Source organism: Pseudopipra pipra, chromosome 22 (genome assembly GCF_036250125.1).
Source record: "Pseudopipra pipra isolate bDixPip1 chromosome 22, bDixPip1.hap1, whole genome shotgun sequence".
In the NCBI taxonomy this organism is placed as follows: domain Eukaryota; kingdom Metazoa; phylum Chordata; class Aves; order Passeriformes; family Pipridae; genus Pseudopipra; species Pseudopipra pipra.
This window is the reverse complement of record NC_087570.1, coordinates 2,391,725-2,415,743: the sequence shown is the minus strand read 5'-3', so window position 1 is coordinate 2,415,743 and position 24,019 is coordinate 2,391,725. Positions and strand designations below refer to the sequence as shown.

General features: G+C 48.2%; 1 protein-coding gene across 1 annotated transcript; it reads left to right on the top strand.

Annotated features, from left to right (window-relative positions):
* Positions 1-68: 68 nt before the first annotated feature.
* On the top strand, positions 69-22,733 carry PUSL1 (pseudouridine synthase like 1). Its single transcript, XM_064678412.1, is given in 9 exon segments — positions 69-190; positions 1,621-1,678; positions 8,182-8,369; positions 14,377-14,526; positions 16,918-17,091; positions 19,504-19,558; positions 22,114-22,230; positions 22,232-22,277; positions 22,607-22,733. Coding segments are annotated over 9 exon segments (879 nt in total). The 5' UTR covers positions 69-131; the 3' UTR covers positions 22,639-22,733.
* Positions 22,734-24,019: the final 1,286 nt, after the last annotated feature.

The window sequence follows — 24,019 nt, the reverse complement described above, 5'->3', positions numbered from 1 at the left end:
TCCTCCCATCCCGGTCCCCGCGGCCCCCCCGGCGCGGGCGGCGGCGGAAGCGGCGGTGCCGAGCGGGGGAAGGGGCGGTGCTGCCCGGCCGGTCGGGGCCGGGGTGGGTCCCGGGGTGCCCCCCGGCAGAGATGGGCTGTGCCCCGGCCCGGTACCTGGTGTTCTTTCAGTACTTTGGCACCAGGTACAGGTACGTGCCCAGGTGCCCCCGCGGGGAGAGCGGCACAGACCGGGGCGGCACTGGGAGAGCTGGGCAGGGATGGGGAGAGGGAATTTGGGGAGAGCGGAGTTTGGGGAGGGCAGAATTTGGGTAGAGCGGAGTTTGGGGAGAGCGGAGTTTGGGGAGAGCGGAGTTTGGGGAGGGCAGAGTTTGGGGAGGGCAGAGTTTAGGGAGGGCAGAGTTTAGGGAGAGCAGGATTTGGGGAGAGCAGGGTTTGGGGGGTTGATGGGTGAGAATAGCGTTCAGGTCTGGGATGGGGAGGGCGGAGTTTGGGGAGGAGAGAGTTTGGGAAGGGATGGGTGAGAGCAGAGTCTGGGGAGGGCACAGTTTGGGGAGGGCGGTGTTCAGGGGAGGGATGGATGGGAACAGTGTTTGGGGAGGGATGGATGGGAACAGTGTTTGGGGAGGGATGGGTGAGAGCAGTGTCCTGGGGAGGGATGATCCCTTGCTGAGCAGGTGGGAGCACGCAGGGAGCTGGACTCTGCTTCCTGCTGTGCACAGAAGTGCGAGGGAGGGGGTGGTTCAGGCAGGAAAGGCATAAAATTAGCAAAGAGAAAAGGTCAAAGGAAAGAGAAGAAGGGAAACTTATCTCAGGCTGGGGAGGGAAGGGCAAGTTGCTGTTTTTCCTGCAGTGGTGCCTGATTGTGGCCAGTTCTCAGCATTCAGGTACCTGTGCTGCCCAGAGGTGCAGGTGAAGTGATGTGTGGGCTGTGATCCCTGCAGGCTGAGCTGGGATTTCCCCAGGCCTTAAACCCCTCCCGTGTAGAGCTGTGCCTGTTCACATCTCAAGGTGTGTGGGAGAACTTGTGCAGCCCCAGCTCGTGGAACTGTTCCTGTCTTCGTGGGGATGTTACAGAACAACACCACCCAAACTCCACAGCTTGTTCCCAGTGTGTGGTCTGGGTCACTGTGGGCACTAAATTACTCTGAGGAGTTCCAGGTAGGGTGGGTTTAGCCTTGGGATGCCTCTCCCATCTCTTCAGTGTGAATGGCAGTGATTTCTGCAGCAGAGAAGGAAGCTCCTCACAAACTGCCTTCCTGGTCTTTTAGTCCCTTTATGGCCCTCACAGAAAAGCACCTGCAGTTGGCAACCGACTCCTGGCCCTGAAATAGTTTTATCTGCAAACTGGTGTCATTTGTCTGCCCTGTCTCCCAGCCAGCCTCCACCTGAAGGGAGAGTTCAGAGGGTAATAATTTAAGGGTGACTTTAATTCCAGGCTCATTCCTTGCATGTAACCCCTGCATCAGTTTTCCTGCCCGTTCATGAGTTCTGTGGGAAGATCCAGGTGGTCCAAAAGCAAACAGTCCCCCATGGGCTTCTGGATGTGTTGGTGGACTCTGTGTCAAGTCCTTGAGTGCTGACACATATCAATAACTGTTGTCTTTGTTTTGCTCTGCAGTGGGGTTATGGAGACTAAGAGGGATCAGGCACTGATTGGAGTCCAGAATTATTTGGAGGTAGGTCCTTGCTGATTGTGTTGCTTCATTAGAATGAAGCTCCTGGGGTCACATTGCTCAGCTCCAGATTTTATCAGGGGTAACTGTTATTTTGAGGCTGACACTCAATAAAACTACAATAAAACTCAATAAAACTACAGTGCTAAACACTGTAAAGTTCCAAACAGCCCAAGTGCTTTAGAAATGATGTCACTGTGGAGATTGTGATCCTGAAAAAGATGTGAACCCTTTGATGAGCCTTGAAATGGAGGCCTCTGAGTGCAGAACTGTGATTGTGAGAGGCCCTGCTCAGGTGCTGAAGGTACCTAAGCATGTGAGGCTTCCTAAGGACTTGTGGCTTTGCCTCCCCTTGCTCTTAAAACTCCCCCAATTCCAGTTCTAGTTCATGGCAAAATCCTTTATGGCTTTGGAAACTCCATGCAGTGTCCTCCTGGGAGAGGATGCCTCTGATGGATGTTTTCAGAACAAAGCACAGCAGGATGTCCATTGTTCCTTGCTGTTCCCATTCTTTTGGAGTTCTGATATGCCAGGGGAAAGAAGTTCTGATCCTGTTGTCGTGGTTGTTCCCTGTGCTGCTCCCAAGGATCCCCCAGAATACAAGAATGGCTTTCAGGACCCGAGTGAGCGTGCAAAATGTAGTAGAAAATGGGTCAAAGTAGGGTAAAAGCTCAGCACACCTGAGCATTGTAATCCAGTTGTAATTTAATTACAAGCTGCTGGTGAATCCCATGTTCTGGGGCAGGGCAGGAATCAAAAGGAAGCTGCATTATTTGTCTTGGAAGCATCGTGCAGTTCAAAATGAAGTGTGTGCATTTTTAGAAGATAAGAGGTTGTTGAGGAGGTTCAGGCTGATTGCTGGGGGTCAGATCAGACCTGTGTGTTAACAGCCAAGCCTTTTGTACCTCACTTTTGGTCCCAAGTGCAGCAGTGTGCAGGTGGGGTGCCCACCAAGCTGGCTTGGGACAGTCTGTGCTCTGCCTTGGCTACGAGCCTGATGTTCTGAAGAGCAGAGTTGTTGAAGGGCTGGTCCAGAAGGACCTGCTGTCCCACCCAGCCTCTCTCTGTGACCATTTCCACCCCACTGAGGGTGGGAGTTCCTGTGTACCCTCCCTCCCCAGCCTGCAGGGGGAAAGTGTGAGGAATTATGGTTTGAAGAAGAGTTCTCAGGGTGTATTTCTGTGCCTTCTTGCCTGAGACCGTTGCAGAGAAAGTGGATAAATATTGTGCAGGTCTTGAAAGAAGAGCCCAGAGGACTTTCCATCTCATTTATCTCATCCTCTGAGCCATCCAGTGCCTCAGCCCCAGGACTTTGGCTGAGCCCAGCAGTTGTTTTGCATTATCCCAGGAACTCTGTTTGAACAGGCAGATGGGCAGGGTGGGCTATTAGGGGAGAAAAGAAGAAGGGAAAAAAAAGGAAAACATGAGCTTATTTGGTGTTGTCTTTTCACAGTATCAGCACTTTGCAGGCCAGTTCTGGGCTATGTGCTTTGCTTTCATGTGGTGGTATTGATGCTGGGCACTGCTGAGCAGGGCTGTGTCTATTGGAACCACATGGGAAGTCTCAAAGCAACTCTAATAGAAAACTTCTGGAGCCTGTAGGAATTTCTCTTCCTTCCTCCTTTTCTGTGCAGCCTTGAACTTCACTGCTTTCCAAAGCCAGGAAGGCAGCTGAAGGGAAGGGCAGAATTAAACCTGTAAGGAGGTTTAATTAATTTTATTGTGTCCTAGAGATGTTCAGACATTTGTTTGCAGTCACAGGCAAGCAGAAACAACCTGTGAGCTGCACACCTTGTGTTTCAACAGCTGCCTGGTTGAAAGGGTGGTTGGTATGTGAGTGTGTGCTGGGGTAAAATTGCTGGACTGGGGCTGAGCAGAAGGTCTGTGTAAAATGCTGGATCATACAGGACACAGAAGCTTTTGCAGTCCTCAGTCCTGCTCTGTAACAGAGCCCTGGGACTGGCACGAGGAAGTGGAGACTTGTTTTAGCTCTGGGACAGATGTAGATGTTTGATGGAGCTTTTAATATCTCTTTGAGGGGGGGGGGGGTGAGCTTTGCAAGAAGACACTTTATTTCTTTCCTGGAGACAACATATTTATCTCGAAGCCCTTGGAAGCCCAACTTGCTGGTGATGGGTCCAAAGCAAATCCCAGAGCTTGTTTCCCCAGAGGAGGACGTTTTAGCCCTGTGACTTGGCTCCCTCCAGTTCTTTGTGGAAGCTTTTGAGATGCAGGAGTTCATGTTCTAGTCTCAGCTCTCACAAATATCCCTGTTATAAAGGGAGGACCCTTGTTATAATATATATATATATATTATATATATATATCCCTGTTTTAAATGTAGCACCTTTTGCCAGGGTCAGTGGCTGTTTGTGGCAAACACCTCGTGGCATCCAGAGATTCACCTTCCCTCTGGTGTCTGGTTGGTACCATCTCTCCTGAGTGTGCTCCTTCCCACTGTGCTGGTGGATGCTGCCCAAAGCTAATCTTCCCCCCACAAAGCTCTTTTTTTGGCCAGCAGCCTTGTGCCAAGGCCAGGATATTATTCCTCATGAAAGGAAAAGGGAGGAGGAGAGGGGAGAAGGAACATACACCAGCTCCTTACTATGCAAGGCAGCTTTGCTACAGCCTCCTGCCCTCCCCTCTTCCCAACCCCCTGAAAAAAAAAAAAAAGAGGAAGAAAGAAAGGAAAACAGACCAAGAGAACTGTCATCTTCAACCTCTGTTTTGATAATAATTTCAGTGACGTAGGAGATTGCTTTGGAAACCTTTTTTTTTTTTTTTTCCCAGCAGAATCCACATTCTCAGCTTTCCCTTCAACTTTTATCTATCCCACTCCAAACAGGTGAGAGTTTTAATTGGTTTCAGTTGACAGAGCAGCCAGGGAGAGTCAGGGAGGCTGGGATGACTTGCAACCAGAAGCTTGCACGTTTATTATTTATTAGAACATTGTCATTTATAAATCCTGGCAAAGGCAGTGCAGCCCCCCCTGTGTGTCTGTGCTGCTGAGGCCACTGCACAGGATGAAACCAGGAGCAATCCAGCTGCTGGGAGAGAGAGAGAAACAGGCACTTATTTTTCCAAGACATTCCTAATGCCTGCAGAGGTGGATGATTGAGTATCTCCAGGATTTTTCTTTTTTTAATTTAGGCTTCAGGGAGAGAAGGGGATGAACTTTTGCTTCCCCACCATAGAGGGTGTACATTAGTGGGGCTGCTCTTCCTCTTGCCTCTCTTGTGCAGAGTGAGAAGAGAACTGAGCTGGGAGTAACAGCAGCAATTTGGAAGGTGGATCCCCATCACTCTGGCACACAGCAGTGGAAATTTCAGCATAATTCAAAATATGGAAGTGCTTAATGAATGAAAGCTGTTAGCAGGACAGCCCTGCTAAGTGCAAGTAATACTTTCCCCTGCATCACTGGCACAGCAGGGGGATAAACTTGCACCCTGGGATGCTCCAGGAATGTGGTTGTCTGGAAAGACTCTGGGAGTGAAGGTTAAATGCAAATGAGTGAGATGTGGCTCAGGGAAAGGCCTCCAGCAGGCACCAAGCCAAGGTTTTGGTGTTTGTGGCACCTGCTAAAGAGGAATATTTGCATGTTCTGTGGCTTTAAAGAAGGGAGCAGAGACCTGTGAACCCTGAGCACGGGGAGGACAACCCAGCCCCTTCATTCCTCTGTCTTCTTTATTTCCTTTGGGCTGGGTGCTTAACTCCTGCTTCAGTTCCCCCCCAGGAATCCCCAGAGGATGTCAGACAGGAGGGGGATCTGGATTAACAGCACTGAAGCCTTTTGGGTTCCTCACACGAAAGACCTGCTTCTTTTAGGGGCCTGTTTGTGCTGAAAGGGCAGGAAAAACTGGTCCTTATCCAAGCAATTACTCCATGTAAATAATGCACCTTTTTTGAAATGCAGTGTGGGGGATAATAACAGATCAAATTCCACAGGAAGCAGGGCAGGAAACCTTCAGCTGCCTATGGGATCCAAGGACTTTGGATGGCACAGGTAGGAGACATTTGCATAGGTGAAGGGTCACTTCTTAGTTGCCTGCAAAGGAGTTCAGCAGTTCAGGAATTCTCTCTTTAAGGAGATTGCATCCCTTCCTAATTAAATGAAATATTAAAATTGAAACTGGAGGCAGCAGTTGATGGGATATGATCAGCTGTGTGCCTGCTGGGCTGGGGGAGGGTTCCACACACAAAGATTTCAGCTTCACAGGCTGTGATGGTGGTCACAGCCCTCCTGGGATGCTCAGAGACGTGGTGCTGGACAGGGCCAGCTGTGAAAATCCCTCTGGTTGAAGGTGTCCTTCATTGCTGGCCCCTCTGTGGGTTTGGGGGCTGACCTGGGCAGGGCAAAGAACCAGCTCTGGCTCAGGGTCTGCAATCCCTTCTCCCTCTCCAGCCTGATTTCCAGCAGTGCTCAGCTCCTGGCAGAGGAGGAGACATCCAGTGTTCTCATTATCCAGCCTGAAATGGGATGCAGTGTGGGATCCAAAGCACTGCTGCATCCAAACTTCTGCAAGCCTGTAGCAAAAAAAAAAAAAAAAAAAGAAAAGAGGATGTTTTCCATGTTCTCTCCTGTTCTCTCTCTTTCAACTCTTGTTTCCACTGGCTGGTTTTTGTCTGATGAGAAAGGAGGGGGAGAAGAGGGTGGAGGAAGGGAGGAGCCTGTGGCACCCAAACATCTCAGAAACTTTGCTCTTAAAATCAGCTCCTGCTTTAAGACAAATTGCTGAGGCACAAGCCAAGGTCTGCTCCAGAAAACTATTTCATTTCTGTCTGCTTCTCTCTGCTTAAGGGTGATAAATAAAGATTTTTCATTGGTAATTGTAGCCACATGTGAACTCCAAATAGAAGGATTAGGAAGGGGAAAATCAGTTTTGTTCTGTTTCCCAGGCCTCCCCCTGCAGCTTGGGGACATTTTTTTTCCTGCCTTCCTCTGCGTTTTAACTGTACATTTCTGAGAGCCCAGAATCCTGAACTGCTCAAATTGGAGTCTGGAAGGTGTTTGTGAGTCAGCAGTTCAAAACTTTTACTGGCTCTTGTACCAAATTAAAATCTAATAAAGACCACCACTGGCTTCACTGCTCAGGAGTGGGGATGGGAAAGGGAAGGAAATTTCTAGTCATCCTTCTGGATTTCTGCCTTCTTTTGTGGGTTTTAAGTCTTTCAAAAATGTTTCACTTATTGCCTGTAACGATTTTCACTGGATTTTCTGTCTCAGGGCCTGCCCTCATCTCTTCTTGCATCTCTTCTCCTCGCTCTTGTTTCAGTGTGAATCTTGATTAAAAGACACCTTATTAGTGACTCATTTAGCAGGGGTTTATTTGCTTTCCCAGCAGGAACCTTTAGTTAATTCCCCCAGTTGTTTTTCCAGTCAGTGGGCAGAAGGGAAAGGCAGAATAAAAAAGGGGATAAAAACCAGCTGCGTGGAGAGGAACAGCTGGGAAAGGGAAACAACAATCAGAGCCACAGGTGGATCCTCCAGCAAATCCCTGCCAAAATCCATAGGCAGGACCTCGAGGATCTTTTTGCAGTGCATTTTGCTGACTAATTTTTAAAGGGCATCTCAGCTGCAGTCTGATTTTAGGGGGTTTGGGGCTCTAAGAAGCTTGAACTGGCTGATGCTGTAATTAAGTTTGTTGTTTTCTGCTTTAGCCCTGCTGTGCCAGAGGTCTTGGGGTGAGTGAGGCATCACCTGAATGTTAAGGCAGCTCTTGGCTCCTGAAAAAAACTACTCTTGAGGAATATATAGGGAAAAATATGAGTAAAACCCATCCTGTTTGTGCTGTGGTTGGTTGTAGCTGCTGGGACAGCTCAGTGTCAGCTCCTCACTGCTGGTGGGTTTTGAGAGCTGTGTTCTTGATTCTTAGCTCTGTATATATAGATATTTCTCAGTGGGACCAATAAATGCATTCCCTCAGTGCTGTGCTGCCCCTGCTCTGGCTCCTGTGTTCTCCACAGCTCATGGAAGTGTGTTCTTCCCATTGTGGCTGGAAAAGAACTTCTGCCTGCAGCACCAACCCCAGCATTTTACACCATCCTGGCCTGCAGTGCAAGCAAAGGCTGCAGCCTGAGCTCCTTCAGACCCCTTGGCTGGTGTCTTGGCTGGTTCCCATCCCTTTAAGGGCCTGGGTTTTCAAGGATGGTTGGTTTGCATAGTTAATCCTGTGCCTCGTTTCTCACTCACCCAACGACACAAGGCAAAGGACAGGGAGATGAGTGGTTTTACTTTTATTTTCTGCATGAAGGGAAGCTCGTGTGGCATTTTGGGTGTTCTGTTTGAGGTGATTTCAGGGCACAAAGTGAAAAGCCACTGGTGCTGGGATGAGTCCCCCTCTCCATCACCTCCTTTGCCCGCGGTAACTCCAGACTTCAGAGAAGGTAACTTCCTTCTCTGCCCGGGCAATAACAACGTGCTGAGCAGGGAGGAGGATGGTTTTTTTTTCCCCAGCTGGCTCCAGGTGAGCCCAGTGTCGCTGCCCCCCCCTCCTGTTGGCTTTCAGAAGGCAGCAGAGAGCCTCAAGGCCAGCGCTCCCGTCAAGTTCCGCATCTCCAGCCGGACGGACACGGGGGTCCACGCGCTCTGCAACGCCGCCCACCTGGACATCCTGAGGGGCCCAGGGAAGCCCCCTTTCAGTGAGGAACAGCTCCTCTCCAGCCTCAACAAGCACCTCAGGCCTGAGCCCATCCGGTGAGTCGCTGCCAAGTCCAAAATCTGCTCTTTTGCCTTTCTTGGGGAAGGGAGGAAATGCAGCGATGATCCCCCACCTTCACACACGGGGGGGATTTTCCCCTCTCCTGGGTTAGTAGATCACCCCCTTGCACATGTATTTTTACTACAATTACAATTAAAGTAGTTAATTAAAAAACCCCTCGTGTTATTAATTATGTTAATTACAATTATTTTTAGATCTATAATAATATATAATTAACAAAAACCATCAGAACATGAAGCGTGACAGCTTTCAGTTATTATTTCTTGCAGAATTTCAGAGTGAGTTTACTCTGCATGAGACTTAGGAAATAATCATGGAATCAACGTTTTCTGTCAGGAATGTGCATCAATTACAACATTAATTACTTCACACCTTGTGAGGGTTTCAAAAGGTGGATTGAATTTCATGTTCTTTGATTTTCTCCCAGAGTTGTTGTGTGTTCTCTGTCAGGTGTCACTTCTGGTTCTTCTCCAGACACAAAGAACTTTTAGCTTTTCGTGCTTAAAGTGCAAATTGAACAAAACATTGGGATTTTTTAACCTAAAAACCAAATCTGTGCTGTGTCATAGAATCAAGATATCATTTGCCAGCAGCTGCTTTGCTCTGCTCTGTTCTTTCCTGTGTTAACTTTGTCTTATTTGCATGAGTAAAAACTCTTCAAGGCACGGGTGGAGAGGGTCAAAGCACCTCAGAGTGTTGTGCAAGAAGGGGGGTAGTTTATGGGAGGTGTTGAAGGGGGGCAGTTTATGGGAGGTGTTGAAGGGGGGTAGTTTATGGGAGGTGTTGAGGTGAGCAAAAGAATTTGGGCACAGGGTTGGTGATTACTCCAAGGCCTCAGGTTCTATATTTCATGGGACTGTCACCTTCCTGGTGTCTGGTGACATGGACATAAAGGAAGATTATGGAAGCAAAGTCCCCATGGCAGAGCAAGGGCTCAGGACATGAAAGCACCCCCTGCCCACCCCAGGGAGGGGATTGTTGTGAGAACTGGGAGCTCCACCCCCCCTGCCTGCTCCACCCAGGCTGCTTTATTTCCTAATCTCTCCTTTGTGCTGCCCCAAATGCTGACAGAGCAAAGCCTGGGATTTGGGGCCTGACATCATTCTTGGTTTTGCAAGGGAGGATTCTGGTTCTCCAGGGCTGCAAATCCATCTCTGAATGGGCAGGTTGCTCAGATAGGTTGGGCTCTGAGGGAGGTGGGTGATGGTTTTGCCCTTTTCCCAGGAGGTTCTTTCATGGGTGCAAGTGCTGTGGAGTTCAGCAGCCCCTGCACAGCTTCTCCAGACTCAGGGAGGGGCTACAGGGATCACCTTTTGGTCCAGTGGCCCTTCCCAAGCCCATGTGCTGTGTGATGCAAGGTGGAGGGACCCTGCTGTGGCGTGTCCAGAGGGCACAGTGACTCCAGGGAACAAATTCCAGCCTGTGCTGATGGTCATGGGGGGGTGTGTGTGACACTGGTGGCTTGGCACTTGCTGCCGTGGGAAGGTCTGTTGTGACTGGGCTCCCACTTGTGCACCTTTTGTAGGTCTGTGCCAAAGAGGAGTTTGGTGCCTGTAGCTCTCCTGGCCTCAGGATTGGGTTTCCCAGTGTCCTGCAGCATTTCTGGAGCTGTGTGTCAGTGATGCTTTGCATTTGTTGGAATACAGTGGGGGACCTTCTCTCTTTGGGATCTCAGCTGGAGCAGGAGCTGCAGCAGCTGTCTCAGCCAGCTGCATTCTTTCACCTCTGAACGAGCACCAGGGGAGCCATCAGAGGGTGAAGGGGAAGAGGAAGTGAAATCCATGGAATCTGAGCTCAGGAAGGAGGGCAGGAAGGCACTGTGAGCCTTATATCTACAGACACACAGTTCCTGTTAGTGGCTGTTTGTTGTGGTGCTTTATCTGACCTTTTCCCCTGGTGTTTGCAGTTCCTCTGGCAGTCCCCAGACAGTTTTAGGAACAGCATAAGGCCACCCTGCCTTTTCCCTTTGATCCTGGGAGTCTCCTGACTGTCCATGTTAGCTCAGGTGTTGCTGCCCCTCCATGAAACCCTCCTGTGCTGTGTCTGAGCAGGTGAGCTCAGCCTAAGGCTCGGGGTTAGATGGCTCTTATGCTGCTTGAGCTCCATACAGAGTGTGGCTCAGGCTAGAAACCCATGGTTGTCAGCCCCCAGAAACCCATCAGGGAATTTTTCCCTCCCCCTGCACCTTATTTGCAAAAATGTGTTTTGGCAGTTTGCAGGTTTGGTGGAGTGTTAAGGCAAAGGTTTCACAGGGGGCACCTGAAGGAAAAGCCAATCCTGTTTCCACTGCTCTTACCCCACAGCCCAGGGACAGCCACCCAGGAACAAGTCAGGTCCTGCACCCCAAAAACCTGAGGTGGAATATTAGCATGGTCATAAAGGACTGACAGCTGTGCACTTACAAATCCAGTTCCTCTGAAAGGAGCAGCTCAATTCCTCCTCAGTGAGAGGCCACGAGGCAAATCTCTCTCTCTCAAGCTGACTGGGAGTTCCTGTCCCTTGACAGCTTTCACCTTCCCTGACATATGTGCAAAGAGCCTGAAGCAGCTGCTCCGGGGTGGGGCTGGAGATGGTCTCTTTCCAGAATTAAAAATAATATTGTGAAATAGAATTTGACTTGTGCAGGGGTTTGGGGTTGTTAATTTTTGCTCAGACTGAAAACTGGGTCAGACTCGGTGCTCCCTGTAAGTCAAAACCTTTCTGGATGTTTTAGCAGTAACAGGGAACGTGAAGTAGGTCATGGTTTTGGTTTCCTTCCTTAAAAGACTAGAGCAGTTTGGGAGCAAAACTCTCTGATTTTACAGCCAGGGAGTCTGTCTGTAATGATCAGTCTGTTCTGAGCATCCCCAGCCACTGAATCTCAGTCTCTCTTCCCTGAATTTGGGGCTGAATCTGCTCTCTTCCCTGAATTTGGGGCTGAATCTGCTCTCTTCCCTGAATTTGGGGCTGAATTTGCTCTCTTCCCTGAATTTGGGGCTGTAACTGCGAGAGATGTTGTTGAGCTTTAATGGAATAAGTTGTCCTAGAGAGCTAAAAGTGCTGTTGTGACCCTGCTGGAAGTCACACAGACCCATAGTTATAGTCAGGCTTGTCCTAAGAGCAACCAGGATCGCTGCTGAAGGAGGTTTAAACCAGAGACCATCTCCAAAAGGAAGGAGCAGTGGGATCTCACAGGAGTTCTTTGTCTCACCCTGAGATCTGACAGCTTTCAGGAGGTGATACCTTCTGATAAATACACCCCAGCCCTGCTCAGCCAGTCTGAGTTAATCAGGAAGTTTTTCCTTCTCCCTGGGGCCCAACCTTTCCAAAATGGTTCTTCTGCTTCCCATTAAGGAGCCGGTGCTGGGCATGAGCCCACGTGTGCTCAGCACCCACCCCCTCCCTCTGCAAATCCTGCTCTGCCAAGAAGAATTCTCTCCTCGTGCCCAAGAGAGAAACTTCCAAACTTTCATGTGGTTTGCAAGCAGGGGGTGATGGAGAGAGGGATCTTTGTGAGAACACATTGTTGGTGGTGGAGCTTGGAAGGGAAACGAGATTCCAAGCGGGCTGAGTGTTCCATCAGCCACAATAACCTCCTTTGTGGGGTGCTGGGTCTCCTCTGTGGACTGATCTGCCTTTTAAGCTTGCAAAGCATATGGGAAAGGATCTTGTCCTCGAAGATCAGAGTGTGTTTCAGAGATGGGGTAATTTTAGGAGGACTTTGGTGTCTCTTAAATGCCAGGAGGAGACTCGCACCTCCTGTTTCTGGTTTGGTTTTGTGAGCACACAGTGAAAGTTGTCTGAGTGACAAGACAGATTCCTCCCACCTCCTGCAAATTGGCTTTGGGACTCTGCTGTCAGTGGGGAGAGCAGGATGTGCTTCTGGGGGACATCTTTGTCTAATACATTTTTATTTCCAGTTACACGTCTTTGGGCTTTTTTTTTTTTTCCCTTCGACCTCCTCTGAAATTCAGGCTCTGTTGGAAAGGTGAGGAATGCCATGAGTTTTTATTTACCATGTTTCAAAAAAAATGGGATCTGAACAGGGCCTGAAATTGTAGCTGCTGGAATATTCCTAGCTGGAAGGAATCTCTGGCAGCAATTGCATCTGGTTGGAGAGGCAGGAAAGGATGCCTGACTTGAAGAATTATGTGAGCATAAATAGGTTGCTCTGAAAGAATCACCCTAAAAGGATGGTTATTTAATAAAAATCACAAAAGTGTTAACAAGAGAAGCTCAGGATAGATGATATGCTTGTGGAGGCATGTAGGCAGAGGAAAATAAGTGTAATAATTTTATTATTGTGTTTAGAAGAGGCTGGAGGTCCTGGGTTCAGGCTCCACTGCAGGCCTGGAGGATGTAGTTTGCATTTCTCCTGATGGTTTACAGCAGTGAAGGAATCTCCTGGGCTTGTTATTGCAAATCTTTGTGGAGGCCTGTGGCTCAGCTTTAATTTCTTCTTCTGTGGTCTGAGCCTTTGCAGTGAAGGGCTGTGAGCCAGAGGCACTTGAGCTGGCAAAAATCCCCCAAGCACCAACCTTTTTAAAGTAAATAAATAGATTTGTTACGTGCTCCCAAATGGTATCCTATTTTTTTTTTTGGACCCTGTCTGGGTCCCTTCTTCTCCCTCTGCCAAATTCCAAAGGCAGAAGGGCAGACAGCAGGAGAAAAAAACTACCCTCTAAGGAGAGGCATCTTGCAAAGGAACACCTGCAGGGAGGTGCTGCTGTGTCCCAGGGACTCTTTGCTCCCTGCAGAATGGGAAGGAGCCACTGCTCTGGGATGGGGGAGAGTCAAATCCAGCAAAAGCTGCTGGGATAACATTTTGGGGGAGGTGCAGAGACACAGGGAAGCTCTGTTTTCTCCCTTGCCAGGGCAGAAGGGAGTTTTTCTCTGACAGCCCCTGTGCCTCCCTCCTGGCTGTGTGTGGTGGCACTGGCCTGGGGAAACACAATTCCTCCCTGCTGCTTAGGGAAGAAAAAAAAACTCCCTTATGGAAGAAAAAAACCTTCCCTTATGGAAGGGAAGTTCAGCTGCCTGGGAAGCTCCTTCTTGAGTCAACTGCCTGGAGCCAGTGGGAGATGAGGAGACAAGTGCAAAAAAGGGCCTTTGGGGATGTTCCTGGGAAGTGAGAGGGGTCATTCTGCTGCTTTCAGTCAGACTCCACCTCTGGAGGGGGGGATTCACCTTTGCTTTCATTGCTGTGTCTTGGAGGGGGAGGTGGCAGGGGGGTGACCTACTTACAACTGTCTCCATCTGCTCTGAGATGCCCTTGGGAGTGAGCACAGAGGTGTCTGTTGCTGTTGTTGTTGGTTTTGGGGGGTCGTTCCCGCTCAGTTTGGGCTCCCAGGTCTGCAGGAGCAGGAGGGTGAGGTGTTGTAAGGTGTGCTCCTCACCTGGAGGTGCTGCCAGGGGCTCGTGTGTGCCCTCAGCCAGAGGTGAGGGGCAGTTTGATGGGCTGGGGGAGCTGTTTGGTTCCACTCTGCAAGCACAAATCACACTCTGTTGGCTGCCATTTCTCAACAGATCAGTCTCAGCCTCTTGTGATGGTGTGAACGTCCCCAAAACGTCTTGAGGGATGACCCAAAGTCAGTGTGTCTGATGCCAAAAGGCTCTTCTGCCTTCTTTTAGTTAAGAGATGCCTGTGGCAGCCTTCAGGTGCAAGTCCCTGGTCACTGGCTGTCAGGAAAATGAGATTTCACCAGGACTGCAGCGACAGGACAAGGGGGAGTGGGTTCAGAGGAGGTTGCAGACAGTAGGTGTAGATTAGATATTAGGAAGAAATTCTTCCCTGTGAGGGTGGGGAGGCCCTGGCACGGGTTGCCCAGAGAAGCTGTGGCTGCCCCATCCCTGGAAGTGTCCAAGGCCAGGTTGGAGCAACCTGGGACAGTGGAAGGTGTCCCTGGGTGGAACTGGGTGATTTTTAAGTTCCCATCTATGTGGCGACCACACAAAAGCTTTTGAATTAATACCTGACATTTCTGTCCCTCTCTGTCCCTGCAGCATCCTGAGTGCCCACCGAGTGCCCAGCAGCTTCCATGCCCGCTTCTCTGCCCTGTCCAGGACCTACATTTACAGGCTGTTGCTGGGCTGTGCCCACCATTCCCAGGTGCCCGTGTTCGAGCGGGACCTGTGCTGGGCTCCTGCCGGAGGGTGAGTGTCTGCCATGGAATATCCCACCTCAGAACACTCTGGGAAGAAAGGGAGAGTCCCATGAGGAGCAGCTGAGGGAGCTGGGGGGGCTCAGCCTGGAGAAAAGGAGGCTCAGGGGGGACCTTCTTGCTCTCCACAATTCCCTGACAGGAGGGGGGAGCTGGGGGGGGTCGGGCTCTGCTCCCAGGGAACAAGGGATGGGATGAGAGGGAACAGCCTCCAGCTGTGCCAGGGGAGGGTCAGGTTGGATATTAGGGAAAAATTTCCTTATGGAAAGGATGGTCAGGCACTGGAAGGGGCTGCCCAGGGAGGTTTGGAGTCCCCACCCCTGGAGGTGTCCAGGGAAGGGCTGGACATGGCACTCAGTGCTCTGGGCTGGGGGACAAGGTGGGGGTCTTGTTGGACTCGAGGGTCTGGGAGGGCTTTCCCAACCCAAATAATTCTGTGATTCTGTGCAAGGCTTTTGGGGGCCAATTTCCACAGGTGAGACCTCGTTCCCTGTTTGTACTGCCAGGATTTCCACAGGGAAATGCCCCAGGTTGTGTTCCCTGAGCCGTGACCCCCCCAGCTCCTTTGGGTGTCCCTGTCACCTGAGCACTCCCAGCACTGCTGAGACACTCCCTGGCTCTGGGGAAGGGATTCTGTGTGTCCCTGCCCGTGGGAGGGATGAGCATTTCCTCAGCTGACCTTCCCAGTTTGCCCAGCCTGAAGGAGCAGGGCTCTGGTGTGATGCAGAGTGGCAGAAATGCTTCACCCAGCAGCTCCCAGAGTTTGAGGGGTGACTTTTTACATGCAGGCCGAAAATTCTTTCATTATTTATTTTCCCCTATTTCTCTAAATCTCCTCTCTCATTCCCTGAGCGTTTGAGCAACCCCTCAGTGGCTCTGAGCAACCCTACAATAATAAATCAGGGTATCAAGCTCAGTGTTCACTTGTGTTCTTGCAGTAACCACCGAGTCATAACAAATCAGTGCTTGTGTGTACGCAGGGGAAGAAAAACAAATTCAGTGCCCTTAAAGAAAAATACAAAATCTGAGGGAATGATAAACAGTGGGTGAGGAAAAAAAAGCAAACAAAGCCCAGAAGATGATTTGTTATTGTTCCTTTAGTTTATGTTGTACTGAGATAAACACACGTTCAAGAAACCTGGAGTTTTCTTAGGCATTGTAGAAAACCAGGTTTGTAGCCAGTTGTGGTCTTTTCATCAGCACTATTGGGGGTAACAGTTGTGGGTAATGGGAAAAAATGTAATTCCAGCTGCCTTAGGAGAGGAATGAAGATGACATTGCCCTAACATTAAACTGCTGACTTTCCAACTGCTGTGGAAGGGAAAAATAAATAGGAAAGTGCAGAATTAGATGTTGTGTGCACAATGTGCTTTGTGAAACAGCATTTAACCAAGTCCAGGCACTGCAATTAATTTTCTCAAATGGCAGCACCACGTAAAGGAAAGAGTGAGCAGATCAGAAATTCTGAATGGGGGTAGGTTCTTACTAAAAGGTGGGATATTTGGGCTGCCAGTACTGGAGAAGCTCTTGGTTGTTCTTCTTGAACACAGTGAAAAAAATTTAATGATGCTGGAAAATCTCATCTTGATTTTTTTGTTGTTTGTTTTTTGTTTGTTTTCTTCAGAAACATTTTGACTTCTGGTAATATCTGGAAAACCTAAGTCAGGCTCATGTGTACTCGCTGAGGCTTTTCTTAATACAATAAAAATAAGCATCTGCTCAGCAAATACATCAGGAAATCTGTCCAAATTCTCATGCTTGAGACCATTTTGAACAGACCTAAACGCTTCAGATGAAGAAATCTGAGTGATACTTGAGGTTCTGAGTTTTACTCTTGGCCTTTTCTTCTGCATCCCCACCTTGGTTTCGTCCCTGCCCGTTTGCTCCCTCATTCCATTCCTGTTGCTTCCTAATTTGGCAAACCTTAAAACCTTGATTTTATTTTATTTTTTTTTTTTTAACCTGGCAGCATCTTTTTCAGTTTATAAGATCCAGAGACTGCAAAGCATTTTGCTTCCCAGAATATTCTGAGTTGGAAGGGACCCACCAGGTTCTCTTTGCCCTGCCTTGTCTCTCCAGCAATTCGGATGGAGTTACTTGAGTTTGAACTGTTCCAAGGAGCAGAGCAGGATAAAGGTTTGGGTAAAAGCCTGTGCCTGCCAGCCCTCCAAGGCTGGGGCTTTGAATACCTTCAGAGCTCAGGTCATTTGGCATTTTGGTTTGTGGTTTGGGCCGTTGCAAGACAGACTCCATCAAAATGTTTCTGCGGTGCCGCGAGGTGAAATCTGTGCCAAGTTTTGTGGATTCACTGGCCTTTGACCCCCTCTAACATTCTGGTCCCACCTGATGCTCCTTTCCCTTGGCTGTGTGTGTTTAATTCCAGCCCCCTGAACGTCCCTGCCATGCAGGAGGCAGCGCAATTCCTGGTAGGAACCCACGACTTCAGCACCTTCCGCTCCCTCCACTCCGAGGCGGAATTCACGTCTCCGGTCAGGACCATCTTCCAGCTGGACATCCAGCCTTCAGCTGGCTTCCTGGCCCACCACTACGAGCACAGGTGAGAGCCCAGAGACCCACCAAAAGTCTTTTCTGAGCTGAAAAGCTGCTCCCAGCCCAGTTTTGGGGACTGATCCTGTGCCGGGGCTCTGCTGAGTGACACCTTGGAAAGGGCCGTGTCTTTCCCTCTCCTCCCCAAAAACGTGGTGGTTTGAGCCACCACAAAAAAATCCAAAATCCAATTTCCAGGCTTCCCCCACCCCTTCCCACAATTTTATCTCAACACCAAAGAGAAACTTTCAGGTAGGCACCTCCATAAAGGGAAGGGGAAATATATACATTTATTACTATACAAAATAAATACTGTACGAGCTAAAAGCAACTATATATACAATATTACACACTTCTATCAGTCCCTCTGAGCCTCTCCCTCAATCAGTCCAGGAGAAGCCCTTCAGGCTAATAGGTGAGCAGTCCTCAGGGAGAAAGATGAGCAGGAACAAGGGCAAGGGAAACTGGTCCAGTTGTTGTCCATGAAAGGCTGGATGTGCTGAACTGGTGGCTGGAATCTGGCAGGGAGCAGTTCCTGTGAGGTGCTTCCAGCACTTTACACTCATTTTGGTTGCTAAAAACCAGCTCTGTACACTCATTTTTGGTTGCTAAAAAACAGCTCTGCCAAGGGATTAGACTTTTTTATTTTTCCCTCCTCTGCTGCCATCCTGGCTTTGCCTAAAGGCTGGAAATTTAGGGAAAAACCCACCCAACACCTGGGTGAGTGCTGTGGTTGTGCAGATCCACTCAGTTCACACCACCAACTCCTCCTGCCTTCCCAGGGGACGGTGCTGAAATCCAATATTCCTCAGTCATTACATAAACAACAGATAGTTGAGTATCAGGTTCTCTCAGGACCAGGTCTTGCAAGTATTGAAATGAAGTGGCTGAATGCATTCTCTCTCCAGCAGAAACTCAAGTTTTTTCCCAGAAAGATCATGGATATTCATCATCTGAATGTGACTTCTGCTTTCCTGCTGGCTTCTCTCACTGTTGGGTTTCAGCTTGAAAGCAAAATTTGTCTGTCTCAAATTCCATTTTTGTCCTTTAGGATGAGCCCTGGAAGTAGCAGAGTCCTGAGCTCACCTGAAAATAACCTTTAAGAGTCTCTCAGGATCACCAAATGGACCTCAAATCCAGCCCTGCTGTTGTCACTGGACTGATCTCTGAGATTTAAAACATATTTTATGTCTCCAATTTTAACGTAAAACACGGAAATTGCCGTTCTTTGCATAACTTGCTGCAGGAACCCATCCCACAGGAGGCCAAAAACAGCTCGAAAGGGAGAGAAAACAAACCCAAAAAGTGCTCTGCAAAGCATCAAACCAGCTCCTGATGGAATATTTTTGGTTTTGGTGACACATGCAGCCAAACTTGGGGTTTTACAGTGAGTCATTTTTATAACGTGTCAATATTAATTGGTTTAATGAATGTTCAGGCTGAAAAGGAGTGGCTTTGAGGAGCAGAATGGCATTTAACTCCCTTGGAATCCTTGGGCAGTGATAACCACGACCAGGAGCTTTCTGATTTGGAGACAAAAGCTGTGGGGTTTGGGTCTCTGTGACAGACTGAACGCAGTCCAAAAGGAGTTAGAAAAATGCAAAAATGGTTTGGAAAAATGCAAAAAAGTTTGAAAAATGCAAAAAATTAGTTAGAAAAATGCAAAAATAGTTAGAAAACAGCTTGTAAAAGGTTTAAGTGAAGTGAAGTGTTGGAGTGGTTACCCTCAGGAGAGTTCTTATAGGGAATGTTGGTTGCTACCATAAAAATTCCTGGAAAAATGATGTTTGTATGAACACATTTGCTCCATCCATCCCCAAATATTCCCAAGTGTCTCCTTGTCTGCTACTCCCTGTTCTCCTCCTCCAGCCAGATCCCTCAGGCCCATCTCCTGGCTCCTGACCCTTTCCAGTGGCACGTGGATGCCACGGTGGGCACTGCTGAGGGTTGGAATCCATCCTGCAATTCCTGGAAGCAGGAGCACGTGATTCTCTCAAGCCACCTCTGAAGGAATGGTGGTTTTTTTTGCTATGGCTGGTGGTTTTTCCCTTTCTTCAGGGAATATCCAGGCTGAATCCCTCAGCCCAGCAGTGCCTTGGCTGCTGCTCAGGTGCACCTCGGTTTGGGGTTGCCCTTTTCCCTTTTATTTGAGGGGTTCTGCTGAGGACAGGAAGGTTACACTTAAGGCAGCAGGAAGGTCATAAAACCAGGAATGTGCCAAGCAGGTAGGAATTGTTTCATCCCAGAAAACTTCTGTGTCTGAGCAGCCAAGGAGCAGCCTGGGCTTCCAAAGGGGGGGCAGTGCAGCTGCCTCGCTGTCCTCACATTCATCTTTGACATTTACTTCATCTGTGGGTGAAAGAACCGTTTGAAATGTGATGTTTAAATGCCTTTTTCTTTATTTTTATTTGGCTTTCTTTAGGGCTCTGGAGTTCTGGGAGGTGAAGATCAGGGGCAGGTCGTTTCTTTACCGACAGGTAGGTTTGGGGCTGTGTCCAGCAAACACTTTGCCTCCCAAGAACCAGGGTGTTGCTGCCTCTATAAATATGGATTGTTTTAGCAAAGTTCCACCCCTGTGTAGCTCCATCTCTTGCAGAGCTGCTGTTCCAGCTTTGTGACACTCACAGGGACCCCGGGGCAGCAGAGAGGTCAAGGTCCCCTTTGATCCATTAGAACCAGGATCTCTTTGGTTCGTGCCTAAAATGATTGTCCAGCCTCACAAACTCGTGTGGGAGGGTGGAAGGTTTTGTTCTCCACAGTCCTTGTCCCTGCAGTGGGGTGGTAAAACTCTTCCTCCCCAGCCCTTGGTCACACTCTGGAGGCAGAGAACAGGCAGGAGAGGGCTTGTTTTTTTTTTGGAGGAGAGGGGGTGTTTTGTGGGAACAGCAAGCAGCTATTTTTTATCCTGTTTTGACAAACCCAGTTTGTTTTTTATCCTGTGCCAAGCAACAGCTCGGGGAGCTGTGGCAGGAGGTGTCTGGATGGGAGCAGGGGAAGAACAACAACGTGCTTGGGAAGGGCTTGATACCCACCAGGGATCTGCTCCCTCAGGTGCTCTGGTGACAAGGAGAAAATGCATCTGCTTCTGCCCTCCATCATAAAGAGGAGACCAGGCCGAGGTGAACCTCTGCTCTCACTCATATATATAAATATATGAAATCTATGGGGTCTATAAATACTGAAATCTGGATGGTTTCATTATTAAAAAACACCCCAAAACCTTTATTTTTTTTTTATATATATATATATATTTTTTTTTTTTCTGAATGCCCTGCAGAAGGGGGAAGACACCAAACACGTGGCTGTTCAGGATGTGGACCATTAGTGTGGGGGTTTTTTTTCCAGCTGACTCTTGAGTGTGGAGACATCACAACTGAAGTCGTGGCATGCAATGACCTCTAGTGAGGGTGGATAAAATAACAGATGTGGAGGATCCTGCAGGCAGGCTCTGGGCACTCCAAGATCAGAGCACACAAGGAGAGCCAGCACTTGCCTCTGGATAAATATCTCTTGGCTTGTTGGACCTTCCTCCTTACCAGGGATAAACATGACCTTAGTGGGGTTTGGTTTATTCTTTAGTAAATGCCAGTGGATCAGAAACTCTGAGCAGTGATTCATCCCAGCACTGCAGGGAAGGGTTTGGAGAGCTCTGAAAGGGCATCCAGGGAATGAGTGTTTGTTTAGTCCAAATAACTGATGTTTGTAGCCACCACACAGGGAGAATTAAGGATGGAGAGCCAGGGATGGAGAATTAGGGGAGGAGAATTAGGGATGGAGAACCAGGGATGGAGAATTAGGGGAGGAGAATTAGGGATGGAGAACCAGGGATGGAGAATTAGGGATGGAGAATCAGGAGGATGGAGAACCAGGGATGGAGAATTAGGGGTGGAGAATGAGGGATGGAGCATTAGAGATGGAGAATGAGGGGTGGAGAATTAGGGATGGAGAATTAGGGGTGGAGAACTATGGATGGAGAACCAGGGATGGAGAATTAGAGATGGAGAACCAGGGATGGAGAGGCAGCATTTGGTGTGCAGGTGGCATTGGCAGCTCCAAATCTTGGCCCTCCTGGGGATACAGGAGGAATTTTCTCAGCCAGGAGGATGCTGAGGGGTGAGGGCTGTTTGTGCAGGAGGTGAGCACTGAGGTGTGAAATCTCTGACAGCCCACCAGGTCTGGAATTGCTGGGTGTGGAGGGAGGGAAGGGAAGCTGTGACAAGCAGAGGTGTGTGAAATACCAGTTTGCTGGTGGGATGTCCTATTTGGGTGATATTTTTTTTTCCTCCTCCCTCTTTTCTGGCTTTCTGAGAGAGAAACAAAGTCCCTGCATAATCCTCCACCTGAAAAGTGTTGCTTGTGTGTTGAAACCTGTGAGCTCAGCTCCCCACCAGGCACGTGAGCTTCCTGCCACAGACCCTGTGTGGGGGCTGCTGTTGTTTCTGGAGCTGAAAGCAGCCCCTGCTCAGCTCCCTTCCCACGTGTGAGGGGAGCAAAGCCTTGCTCCAAGGCACTGCTGTGGGGCTGGAGATCCTTGTGTTGCAGGTCTTTAGTGAATGTCTTTAGTTGCAGGGAAGGACTTAAAGGAAATGGGGTGATTTTATTGGTTCTTTTGCCTTCCCCCCCACCCAGCTTTGGGCACTGAGAAGGTTCCACTGCACGTTGCAGGCAGGCTGAGTGTGTCACCCAACCCAGGCAGCCCCTGCCATCCCTGCTAAAAGGGGAAAGAACAGCTTTTCTTGCAGATTTTGGGGTTGCTGTGGCTGCTGGGGAGAGCTCAGGGACTCTTAAGGGGTGATGAACTTTCTGAAGAGGTAAAGTGAGCACTGGAAGTGCTCTCTGGGGGGGGGATTATGTGATGCCAAAGGTACACAAGGGGCAGCCAGGGCTGGCTTGGACCCTGATGGATGAGCCTGGGTGGGCTGTGACTTGAGGTACTTCAGTGCCACCTAAAACAAGGGTCTGGACAGAAGTTCCTCATCTGCTCTGGAGTTTCTCCAGGGCAACTTCTGAGCTGTGGTCTCTGTTTTCCCAGGTCAGGAGGATGGTGGGGGCTCTGGTTGCAGTTGGCATGGGGAGGTTGGCACCTCATCACGTGAAGGAGCTGCTGGAGGTCAAAGATGCCCTGGCTTTTCCTCCCAATATCATGGCCCCCGCCCTCGGGGCTCTTCCTGAAATCCGTGGAATACGACGAGGCAGGTGGGTGGATGCTGGGAATGGCTTTGGTTTTTGGGGGAGTCAGGCCTCTGTGGGCATCCACCCAGCATGGTTTGGGTTGGAAGGGACCTTGAAGATCATCTCGTGAAGGTCCCAGGGAGGGTGTCAGACACAGAGGGGTTCCCAGCAGCTGATGTGGAAAAACAAGTGTGTTTTTCACTTGCAGATTTTCCCCTCTTCCTTGTCCCCCTCCTTCCCTCCCAGAGCCCGGGGGGAAGTGCAGAGCACAGATTTTAAGTGCTTTCAGGTGGTTTCTCTGCCATCTTTCCCCCTTAGTCAATGTTTCCTTTTTTTTTCCTCTCTCCCCTCAGATTTGGACATGACAGTGGCCCCAGGAGGATGAATGGAGCCCTGTGGGATGAGCTGTATGTGAAAGGACTGTGGGATGGAGCCTGGCCAGGGGACACAGCCTTGTCTCAATAAAAACCATTGACTGTGGCTGCAGCATCTTCCTATCATTTGTTCTTGCCCTCTGAGGCTGCCAAGGGAAGGGGAAGAGCTGCCCTCAGATAACTGCTCGTTCTTTTTGCCTTCCTCTGGGCTTCTGCTGCCTGTCTCAGGAGGAGGAAGGAAGGGCTCGGTTTTTTTTGTAGGTGGGGTGTTTTTCTCCTCCTGTGGTGTGTGTGGGAGGAAGGCAGGCTGAGAGCAGAGGAGAACTGAGCATTTCCCCTTCTCCCCAGTCCTGCCTTTGTGCAGGGCAAGGGCCAACTGTTGCTGCCTGATGAGTGATTTACAGCCCCAGCTTTGAAAGTGCTGCTGTTTCCTCTCCCCATCACTGCTGAGCTGCAGCAGAGGAACCTCAGCCTGTCCCCTGGGACAAAGGCACTTCTGTGCAGCCCAAAGTCCCTCTGAGGTCACTTCAAAGGGTTTTAATGGTCCCAGCACGGGAGCAGCCACTGGGGTGAGTCAGGAGAAGCACAAAAAGGCCCTTTGGGGTTTCTCTGAGGTGGCTCGTGCTGCTGCTGGGCTCTGATGGGCTTGTGGTCACCTTCTGCTCCTCTCTGTGGTGCTGAAGAGTGTTCTGGGGCTGGCAGAGATCTCAGGGCCTGGGAATCAGAGTGCAGAGCTAGATTTTTCTTTTTATATATTTGTATATATTTATATATATAAATATATATTTTATATTTTTAAATATACATTCATATATTTTATACATTATATATTAATGTATTTTGTATATGTAAATATATATATTATATATATTATATTTAAATATATAAAATATATATATTTAAATTTATATATTTAAATATATATTTATATATATTATATGTATTATATATCATATATTCATATATTTTATATATTTAAATATATATTTTCATATATTATATATTATATATTTATGTATATTTTATATATTTAAATATATATTTTAATATATTATATGTATTATATATTTATATATATTTTATATATTTAAATATATATCTTTATATATTATATGTATTATATATTTATATGTGTTATATATTTAAATATATATTTATATATTATATATTATATACTTATATACTTTTTTATATATTTAAAAATATATTTTTATATATTATATGTATTATATATTATATATAGTTATATATTTTATATATTTAAAAATATATTTTATATATTATTATATACTTATATACTTTTTTATATATTTAAAAATATATTTTTATATATTATATATTATATATTTAAATTTTATGTATTTAAATATATATTTTTATATATTATATATT